Here is an 11033-nt window from a genome sequence, read left to right as displayed (position 1 = left end):
GGACGCGCTACAGTCTTGCAGAAAGAGGCAAACGGAGAGACGATTGAGCTCAATGATGGAGGAGGGAAGAAGGGAAAACGACTGTAACCCCAGCAGCCAGCTGGCCGTACATGCACATAACGTGCTGTGCTGGCCCAGCAGTGTTTTGATTTTGGGCTGAAGCTCAGGCCTGGTTGGCCATGGGCCCGGTCACGGCCCTGGTCCGTCTCCAGAGGCACAGAGTAGCGGTGGCTGGGCCAAAACCTTTGGAGCCTGGGATGGGACCGCCCGAGCCGGCGCTAACTGTCAATGGACGGGATGGTGGAGCCCGTCGGCGTCTGTTCCAGCTGTCGATGAAGAAGCGGAAGGGGGGCGGGGGGCGGAGGGCTGCTGTTCGTTGCGCATCGCAACGGATTGCCAGACGCAAGGCGTGCGACGTGCGACGTACGTACGACGTTGGGCGACTCTCGGGAAGTCGATGGAGTTGGGAGACGTCACGTCACCGCCCGTGTCGTAGAGTCCCCGACTCCGCGCGGGCTCCTCCTGGCTGGAATGCTCTCGACGGCCCTCTTCCGCCCCTTCTTTCACGTCATCTCTGCACAGAGTCCGACCTCATTCCTTCTCCCATGTGGTTTCTGTCACCTCCTCCGTACGGGCGCTAGCATCAGAGTCTGACGCCCCCTCCGCCCCGAACCACGACCCGAGCCACCAACAAGGGCCGTACCCGTCTCCTCCTGGCACCAGGCGGCTCAACCGGTGCCTCCCAGCACACTGTTTCGAAACGGGCCAGCTCAGGGCGATCTTAGTGCCCTGAATTGCTTCCAGGTGCCCATGCCCAACGGAACCTGATGTCCTGGTGCATGCTCGACCTTGAAAGTGCAACGCAGCCCCTCCCTCACCCTTATGCATGCCAGCGTGTCACGTCACATGCTCCTGCACGTGTTGTCGGGCTGGTTAATGCGGCCGCCTACGGAGTACGTACCTAGTCCTAGATCCCTGAGGCAAGGATGCATCATTTTCTCCAACGCGTCTTGGCCCTTGGGTGACAAGTACCGTATTCATTCATGCACCGGGTGTGCAACAATGGACTATCGCGAATCAACCATGGACAGTGACATCATTTCAATACGGTGGTATCCTTTCTGCCGTAGCGTGGGAAGAGTTGTGATGCGTCAAGCGTTGGAGCAAGCGAGTAGTCACGTGTGGATAAGTAGTATAGGGTAGCTGGCAGTCCACCCCAAGCCATATAGGGCTTCAGTTGAACGTGTCCAGTACTTCAAAATATGTACCCTACATTTTAATACAAGGCGATTGCATCGACCTCGGTCATTCACCACGGGGTGCATCCCCAAGGCACGTAGCCTGCCGCTGTCCAGTCCAATTCCTGCCTTCGCCGTGAAACGACGGCCCGTCTGTGGGTAGTGGGCTTGTCTCGTCGACGGCACGGCGCACGCAAACAATCAGCTCGATCAGGGCCAGAGGACATATGTTTCCCATCATAGTTCGTCATCATCGTGGCATCCAAATACACCAATCAAGTGGCTCGCAAACGCTTCCAAACAACAAAGTGCGCCGCCTCGCCTCATTTCAAACGCCCCTCAAAACCCGGGCACAACTCTCGCCCTGACAGGCAAACCCTCCTTTGGCCGTGCAGTGACCCCGTACCGGACAACCAACTTTTCCCTGTCCTTCATCTCGGCGTCGACCAAGTCGAACTCAAACCTCCCCACCCACGCGGCCAAGAGACAGGCAAGCTCGGACTTTGCGAAGTTCGCCCCGATACAGCTCCTCGGCCCGTGCAAAAACGTCAAAAAGGCGTACACGCTGCTCGCGCCACCGCCGCTCGCGCTCTTGGAGTCGGCCGCATCCTTGGCGAGCCACCTCTCTGGCTTAAAGTCCAACGCGTCGCTGCCCCAAAGGTTCTGATCGACGTTGGTGGCCCAGGGCGACAGTAGGATGACCGAGCCTCTGGGAATGGGGAATCCCTCCACGGTAGTGTCCTCGACGGCCTCGCGGGAGGTTCGCGGCACCGGGGGGAAGAGGCGCAGGACCTCGCTGCACACGGCGTTCAGGTAGGGCATCTTGTCGATGTCGACCGAGGTGATGTCCGCGTCGGGATCCGCGTCCGGCCGGTACAGCCGCTCGCGGACCTCGTCGCGGAGACGGGTCTGGACCTCCGGGTAGCACGACAACATGTACGTTGCCCACGTCAATGCGGACGCGGTGGTGTCGTGGCCCGCGGCCAGAAAGGTCATGAGCTGGTCGACGAGGTTTTCGTCGCTGAAGAGGCCGCTCTCGAGGGCGACGGACAGGATGTCGACGTCTTTGTGTTCCCTGTTGGCAGCCATCCTGCGCTTCTTGTCCCGGATGAGGTCTTTGCAGACGCTGCGGATGGTCTGCTTGGCGTTGTTTACGACATTGTTCCTCTTGAGCGGTATGCGGCTGACCACCCAGGCCGGCAGCAGGATCAGCAGGATGCCCAGCAGACTGGCCTGGCCCTGGGTGCCCATGAGGGACTTGTACGTTGTCGCGAGGGGACTCGTCGGGTCCTGGACAGATCCAAAGTCGACACCCAAGCCGGCAAGGCCGATGATGTCCAGCGTGCAGCGGCTCGCCCAGTCCAGCGCGTCCAGCGTGGCGATGCCGTCGCCGTCCGCGGTGGCAGCCATGGCCTGCACGACCTGACGGGCCTTTCGCCAAAACACGGGGTACAAGTCCTTTACGTGGCGAAAAGAAAACGCCGGCATGAGGTTGCGCCGTTGCACCTTGTGCACATCGCCCTCGGTGAGGAGGATACCAACGCCCAGAATGGGCGATAGCAGGCGTCTCACAATATCGGGCCGTTTAAATTGGTAGCTCTTGGTGACGAGCACCTCTGCCAACCCCTTGTCGGACGAAACAATCACCCGCTCACTGTTGAACCACCAGAAATACCGAATCAATCCTTTGTGCGGAATCGTGTTGATCCTGTCGTGTCGGTGGGCCAGGTCAGCGTCAATGACTGGGGAAATCAAGAATCAAGGAAAAAAAAAAAAACAACAGCCATCTCCCTTAAAGAACCCGTCAAGGGAACCGCTCAAGGGAACCGCTCAAGAAAGAAGAAGGAAGAGACCTACCACTCCCTCGTCGGCTCATCCGTCCCACGACTAAACATCGGCCCATGCCCAAACAACCAGTGCGCTCCCTCGGCCGTGGGCAAATGTCTCAGCGGCGACACATGATGCGGATATATCAACACCGCCCACGCACAATACGAGGCAGCACCGCCCAGCCAAAATCCAACCAAGGCCCCCAACAGGACGAGCCGGGAGCGACAGCCCTGCGCAAAGACCAACAGCGCGCAGCCCAGCAGGGAGAAGCCGGTGATTTCGTACCCGCGGAAGCGCATCGCGGCACGTGATGACGTAACAAATCGACAGAAGTATGTGAATAGTACGCTGGCCTTTGCCCGCTTGCAGAGTGATGCGATGCGAGTGTTCCGGGATCCCTATCGACCGGCGATCGCGACAGGATATCTCAGCAGACAAGACGGACATGTAAAGCACCCCAAGTTGGCAAGTTCACCCGAGGTTGAAGTTTGGAGCGACTCGGCCTTGGCGTGGTCGCAAGTTCGCTAATAGTACGGAGTAAGCAGAACGCGGAACCCACGGGAGTCAGCCAACGGCCGGCACGACGAGACACCCGTTGGCGCCCGTCTATTAATAGCGACTTGGGATATTCGCGTAACGGGCGGTCGGGCGGGGGCGCGGTACTCCGTACATGGCCGATTTATCCATCTTTGCCAAAAAGGAGGGAGAAAGAGTCTGCCTCCCGGTTCCCGGCCACCTGATGACTTGTTCGGGAGCAGTTGTGCACTAGATTTCCGACCAAGCAAGGTAAGTACTTACTTACTCAGGTACTTGCTCAAGTATCAATAATAATAACAACACAGAGTACGCACTAGGTGAGTACCTACTTAAGGTACTTAACCTAGCTTAGCCAGCCGTGGTGCAGCCCCAGTCCCCACTTCTCGCTCTGGAACAACGAGCACCAAATCGGGGTCGGACCGGCCTTTACCTTTCCCAACTTCCGAGGCAGGTCATACGTAAGTTACTTACTTAACGTAAGCACGTAAGACTCGGTATCCGGGCTGTCTGTTTTGGCGTCTGGCGTCTTCCGTCTCCGGGCCCCCCTCCCTCTCACACCAGGACTTCAACTACGCGCGCTTCTGAAAGTTGCAGCTTACCTCCTGCCACAGGCACCTACTTGTAGCTCCTACTGTTGCTACCTCTAAGTACTTAGGTACCTAACCTACTCAGAGGTACCCAAGTACCCAGGTTTAAGTACTGAAGTAGGTATCAAGTTGTTGAAGAGGCATCACACATTACTTTCCGCGTGCCTACGCCCATCAACATCATGTGGGCATCAATGGTGGGTTCAGCCATCATATTATTGTTCGCTGCTAGCTTTTATCAACTCTGCAATCATCCGCTGTCTCCGCTTCCCACTGTCTACTATGGAAACACATCTGCACAATCTATAACAAAGTGCCAACCGACTGATCCCATGCCCGTGGTGATTGAAAGTACCAAATTCCTGAATGCCAAACGCCGTACTATGTCCGTGTGCCCTTGAGTCTGTGAGTCCGCGATTCCTTCCGCAATAGCATCCCCCTTCCCCCATATAATCACCAAGATCCTGTCAAAACAGTAATTCAACCCCGTCAAAAGCAATACACACCTGTAATGCGAGTTGGGTTATGATAAAATAACGAAACATGTAAAGGAACAAGGAAGAAAACAAGTGGCGTGAAAGAGTGCATGACAAGGAATGGTACTGGAAACATGACATGTCTCGACCCTGCCGCTTCCATTCATGCCCCTGTTCAACGGCGTGTCACCTACTCGCCCTGTCCCATGACACGCCTCGTCATTATACAAGTAGGCTGCAGCGGGACGAACCATTCCTTTTCAGCGCCGCATTGTTTACCATGGTCGATTCCTGGATGGCCGAAGCGGGGACAGCTCTGCCTCGGCGGACGAAGAGTTTGCCGTGGGCGCGCTGCTAGACTGGGGAGCTGCTGCACTACCGGACAGGCTGGTGCCTGTACGCTGCTGATTTATTGACCTCTGCAGAGGGTTCAGAATCGTTGGTGGTGGGATCGATGATCCATTCGCAATCACCGTCCCGGGGGGGTCGACTATTTGAGGTCTCGTCGGTCTCGAGGTAGGAGGCTCGGAGGCGGTCCCTCGTCTCACACTGGCGCCTGAAGTATGCTCAAGTCCTTCTGTCCAACCGGCTCTGGGTGGCGGCTGACCATGAAATGGCTCAGAGGGTACATAGGCACCCGGCGTCGAAATGGAAACCCACATGTTCTCGTTCAAACTTCCATGGCCGCCCGGTGGTTGTGATGACGGCTCGGATGGCAAGCCGTCCAGTGGCATGTGTGGCTGCGATGTCGACAACTCTTCGACATGACTTTCACTCATCACAACCGAACTACTGAGGCGTTGACGTGTGCGGCGGTGGTCGTGCCCGGAGGCATCGTCTGGAGGAGACCGCCTGTCCGCTGGACGGTGGGAACGCATCAGCAGTTCCTGGAGCTCTAGCTCCCCGACCGGCCTGCTTACAACCCTGGCAATCATCTCTTCAGAAATGCTAGACAAAAACAAGTTAGTAGATGGCTTCAAAAGATCTTTGGGTGGTATTCAGAACTAACCCAGTGGGGAGTGGCAATCCTCGAAGTCTCATCATGTGCATAAACGTTCGTGCAGATCCAAATGACAGCTTCGGCTCGGACTGCAGCTTGCTCCGGCAATACGGGCAGCTATCTGAGTCCTCGAGCCATTTCTTGATACAGTGATCTCCAAAGATGTGTTTGCATTGAGGCAACCTGATAGGGGCTTCGTTTATCCCCTCAGGACTGGCCACCCCGTACTCGTTGTAACATATCACACAGGCTAGCAGCATCAATATAAATTAGTCATGACCTCTTTCATATCTACAATCTGCCACGTGGCACAACTTACTTCTTTCAGATTCCGGGAGCGCAGAAGCCTCGACACATTCCAGCGATTGTAGGGCGGCTTTGGATGCAACCATTTTAGTTTGCACTGTACCGCGATACATCTGCATTTGCCGCGCCATGACATCCTCCACCTGTGAAGCGCTTATCACATGACTTCCTCGACGACTCGATCTTGAAGTTGGGTCGTCACCCAGTACCTGCGGAGTTTGGGCGGCGTCATCTTGTGAACGTCCAAGGTCAGAGCTGGTTTGCCGTGACGCCATAGACCGTCGTGCTCGAGGATGCGCTTGCCGGCGACGGTCGGACGACGGGGCCAAAAGACTACTGTTGTCGCGATAGCTGAGAACGGCGGTGGCTACGCAGTATTGATTAGCAACCCGCGCTACAACGAAATGACACATTTTATCTTTCATTTTCATAGGATTCAGCGCTCCAGCAGACGACGATGATGGATGGGAGACACTGAGCTGACCTCAAGCTCTTGGAGGGTTCGGAAGCGTGGGGGAACGGGAGGGAGGTTGGCTTACCAGTTTGTGATCGGTGCGATCGGTAGGGAGTAGGCGACGAGGTTTGTCCTTGGCGACGAGGAGAATCCGGGGATAAAGGGAAATGGGAAGCCGCCGTTGAAGGACTGACTTGATGACTGGGGGCATTTGGCAACCCTTCAGAAGATGAGATTTGGGGAAAAGTCACGGAATGCGTCCCCGAGGTCGCACCAACGGGTGGTGCCCAATCCGTCGCAGCAGGTGGCCGCAGTGCCAAATCTCTTGCACTTGTATTCATGTTCCCAAAAGGGCTCGGGACAGAGCTAATGGTTGCCCCTGAGCTGCTCACGGGCGCCGGCTGCATTGTTGAACTCCAGTAAACTGCCGCTGCGGGTAACCGAGGATAAGATTCTGGAGTCTGCATGCCGCGCACACTTACACTTCGGTCTGGAGGAGGCAACGTGCCATGCTGACCAGAATGCATCGGATGCGCAGGACCTAGGCCGTCCATTGAAGGCCTTTGGAAAGCTTGGTGTTGCGCAAAGTAGAAAGAACCGAGAGGCAACGGCTGAGAGGGCCATGACGATGCAGGTGAGCCGTGAGAATGAGCTATCCAGTGGTTCGATGCCGCGTGCAGCAAGTCTCTGGAGGATTCATATCTCTGTGCATTGCTTGGGAGGAGGTTCATCTGATCCATTTCGAACCTGTTTTATCGTCGCGGGCCCTCCCCGACCCCAGCGACGCGGCTCTATTGCAGCTTGCTGCCGAAAGGATCAGAGGAATGACGACCCAAGGCGTGGAAGGCTCGAAACGGCCCGAGTCAAGATACTCCCCGCAAAAGTTCGGCTCTGGAAGCGGAAGAGAATTTTGGTGATACGGTCTAGATGTATTCGTAGACGAGGTACTGTGATGATTCTTTTGTGAAGCTTTTTAGGTGTGATTTCGTCTGCTCCTCGGTGACTCGTTTCGCGATAGTATTTTGCCAGGTTGCCCTGCGAGCTCCGAGGCTCCACGAGCACTGAGATCGAGCAAACGATTGAGACGAGCGAGCGAAATAATGATGATGATAACAATAATAGGCTGGCAACCGAATCGAGGGAGGTTTGTGATCGGCGTCGACGCAGGCGTCGGGGAGGTAAATCTGTATGTGCTAATAGATCATGGAGAGCTGAGTAGACCCGAGTTTGTAAACACTGAGAGGATGAGGCAAGTATGAGCAGACTCTACCAGGGGGGGGGGGGGGGGGACCTCTGGCGAGCAACCGAGGCTATTGTCCAGAGCAGCGTCAAATGTCCAACGGCAGGTACGAGCTAGATGTTTGCCCTCCTTCTTCCCGGCAAGGTCTTGGATTTTTGGTTGAGGAAGGAAGCTATTAAAGACTGTAATAAAGGAAAAGAAAAAAAGATCCCACCCAATCTTCCCAGGAGTGAATCAGAAGCGACGATAGTGCAGAACCGCCCTCCCAGCGGCGGTGAACCAGAGGTAAGAGGGCAGTGTCTCCGTCCGATGTCTATTACCAACCCGTGCACGGGGCGAGTATCGATACAGCTGGGTCAGATGCCTGCTACGAATGTAGACGTTCGGCTCGTACGCCCTTGAAGCCTGTGAATAGACAAGAGCTTGATACTTGGCTGGCGCAGACCGACACACTATCAGTGACCGTCGTCTTCCTCTTAGTCTTCGGCCCGAGCTCAACATGCGGAGGCTGAGATGTTCTGGTAACAAAATGACGATGTAGCCAAGGACAAGACGACCGGCGCACGGTGATGACAGCGACAGGAGACGGCGAGCACGAGAGACTTTTATTCTTCCCAATGCAGCAGAGACGAGACAAACGGCGGACACGGACGGCGGAGGAGGAGGAGAAGGACAATGAGGCACGAGGCAAGACAGCAGGCAGTAAGAGGGAGCCCTACCAGCGCTGCTTAGCCAGAGATCTAGTCGGTCGAGGCGGACAGAGCTCGTGGGAGCTCATATGCATGGTATGTAGAGGGACGAGAGTCTTGGGAGCAGCCGAGCGGAAGCTGATGTAGGCGGATGGCACGCAGAGCTGCCAACAAGAAGCCAAAAACAAACACGGCTCAAGAGAGGGCACGAGCACCATGGAGATTGAGGAGGGGAGGAGGCAGCCCGAGTGTGTGCTGTTTTGTGTGTGCGCAAGGAAGAAAGCAAGCGCAAGAAAAAGAGGAGCGACATCAGAAACAGCAGCTAGAACCGCAAAAGCAGCGGAAGCGGGCAGCGGGCGCTGGGCTAGTAAGAAGAGCACGATGATTCAAGCTCACCCGAGCGATGCTTGATGAGTGGGCATCCCATCAAACGAGATAAAATGGGACGCCAGCAGTGTCAGAAGATCATCAAACGAGGGCGCCATTGAGCCGGGCTTGGATGGACCGGCCATACAAAAAGCACACGGCGGCGGCGGAGGAGAGAGGGGTGGGATGGGATGGGATGGGATGGGATGCGCGGGCGAGGGTACGGAGTCGTCAGGTATTGCATATTGCACCAAGGGCGATGATAGGAGCGGGTGTGAATTGAATAAATGTATGGAGAAGTGGTCTGGAGCCAAAATGGGACGGGAGAGCCGGGAGGAAGAGTCAGTACGTAGGTAAGTCAAACCCCATGCGTCAATTCAGCAAGTCAAGTCGAGTCGGACCAGTCCAGTCCCAGTCTGGTGCGCGGCTTGGTTTGAGTTGGGGTCTGTCTGGATCTGGGATGCCGAGACTTCCTTTGTCTGTACGGACTCACTCTCTGGACCACGACGGCGCCCCTCTGTGTGAGATGCAACAGTCGGCCAGCCGCCGGCCGGCCAGCCGAGGCGACGTGGTGAGGAGGGGACTCGTGGTCCATGCCGTGGACATGAGCATGGCCGATGAGCAGATGAGGGCCCAGCCCAGAAAAGGGGGCATGGGCTCTTTCAACCTTTGACCAGAGCCAGAGCCAAAAGCCAACAGCGATGACATGCTGGGGCCTGGGACCTGGGGCCCGGGGCGGGGGGGAAGAGGCGGGCCATATAAAGTACTCGGTATCATTGCTGTCACCACCAGGGCGGAACCATTGGGCCGGCCGGCCGTGCTTCCTGGAACATGGATGGGGGGGTATGATCTCTGGATGGATGGATGAATAATGAGGGGACGGTTGGGCAGACTAAGCTCGAGCTGCGACAAGAAGGCTCGTCAAGCGGCCTGAGATGAGGAGCAAGACGCGCTGAGCTCGGTACGCATGGGAGGGGCTGCGGGCGACCACCAAGACAGCCTGAGCCTGAGCCTGGACATGGAGCCATAACGTGAGCCATGGCGCATAACTGGCGTCAAAAGCGGCGCAAGAATGGGAAGGTCATGGCACGGTGGGAACACGCAGCCGTGCCATCGCCCACCTGAGCAGTCAGATGTTGCGAGACATGGCCAACATGGCAAAACGGAGCCCAGGATCCCAGGGCTCGCCGAACAGACATGACTAGGAAGTGCAGACCAAAGCAGAGGGCAGACCGGCATGGCATGGCATGGCATGGCATGGCATACTTGTGAATGAAGCTGGCGGCGTCGCATTTCGTGGCAAGGCAGGACAAGGACCAACAACAAACAGCCTTTCAGCTCCTTGACGTGCAGGGGAAGACGGGCCGGGAGCGCAGCTATTCTTGTCGTCGTCGTCGTCGTCGTCGTCGTCGTCCTCTAGATTGCAACTAACTGAGGAGGCGTGGAGCGAGTCCTCAGGATTCATTCCGCCCGTGAGCCTCGACCGGGCGGGCCAGAGCTTGCTTTGCTTGGCCATGGGGCATGAATGCCGAATGGTCAGTCAGCAGGCATGACTTGCGTCGCCCACTACGCAAGTACGGACTGAGAGGGAAAGGGAAACAGCTATATATAAAATGAAGACAAAAGACATGGATGGGTGCTGCGTACGTACATACGCAAGGGCCAGTCGGCCGGACGATGCAAGAAGCCGGGTTACGTCAGCCGCATACATGAAGGGAAGAATGACGGTCCAGTGACATGGCACCCGGACGCGGTGAGTTTGCCAGCGCAACCTTGTCATTCATTATCTGGCCCCGAAACACCGAAACAAAGTTTGGCCAGCAAGTCATCTCGAGCATTTCATTTCAGCTTCAGCCTTTGGACCAACGACGCCATCATGCCATCACTGAGCAGGCCATCAGGCCGTACCGGTCGGCGGTCGGTGGTCGGTGGAGTACGAGGGCCAGCCAAAATGTCTGGTGAAAAAGTAAATTGGGGTGCAGCCGCGCCTGCCTGTTTTATTTGGCCATGGCGATTGGCAACTAACGGACGGACGGTCAATGTTCAGGTGAGACGCCAATGCAGAATGCAAATGCACACGCACACGCACACGCACACGCACACGCACAACGCACACGGAGATGTTGTAGTCGGTCATGTGGGGAGCCATGGTTCATCATTCAGAGCCAAAAGAGTCCAGCAAGGCTACATCCAGCTAGCACAGCACAAACGAGTGGTCGAGTCTTGCCAAGATTGTCAAGGTCCACGGCGGTGACGGCGGCCTTCACCCAACAACGACTGACTACAAGTCATGAAGCCGCATTCGCCATG

The 11033-nt window shown here is 56.5% G+C and overlaps 2 protein-coding genes across 2 annotated transcripts; both read right to left on the bottom strand.

Moving 5' to 3' along the window:
- Nucleotides 1-1577: 1577 nt before the first annotated feature.
- On the bottom strand, nucleotides 1578-3367 carry MAM_06767 (cytochrome P450 78A3; the record flags this gene model as incomplete). Its single annotated transcript, XM_040825565.1, has 2 exons — nucleotides 1578-2946; nucleotides 3096-3367. 2 exons carry the CDS (start codon nucleotides 3365-3367, stop codon nucleotides 1578-1580), a joined length of 1641 nt encoding a protein of 546 aa, XP_040676329.1.
- Nucleotides 3368-4943: 1576 nt separating this feature from the next.
- Nucleotides 4944-7168, bottom strand: MAM_06766 (RING-finger domain containing protein; the record flags this gene model as incomplete). Its single annotated transcript, XM_040825564.1, has 4 exons — nucleotides 4944-5616; nucleotides 5678-5918; nucleotides 5988-6341; nucleotides 6514-7168. 4 exons carry the CDS (start codon nucleotides 7166-7168, stop codon nucleotides 4944-4946), a joined length of 1923 nt encoding a protein of 640 aa, XP_040676328.1.
- Nucleotides 7169-11033: the final 3865 nt, after the last annotated feature.

The sequence above is a fragment of the Metarhizium album genome (genome assembly GCF_000804445.1).
Source record: "Metarhizium album ARSEF 1941 chromosome Unknown scaffold_24, whole genome shotgun sequence".
NCBI lineage: Eukaryota > Fungi > Ascomycota > Sordariomycetes > Hypocreales > Clavicipitaceae > Metarhizium > Metarhizium album.
This window is presented reverse-complemented; position numbering and strand designations above follow the sequence as displayed.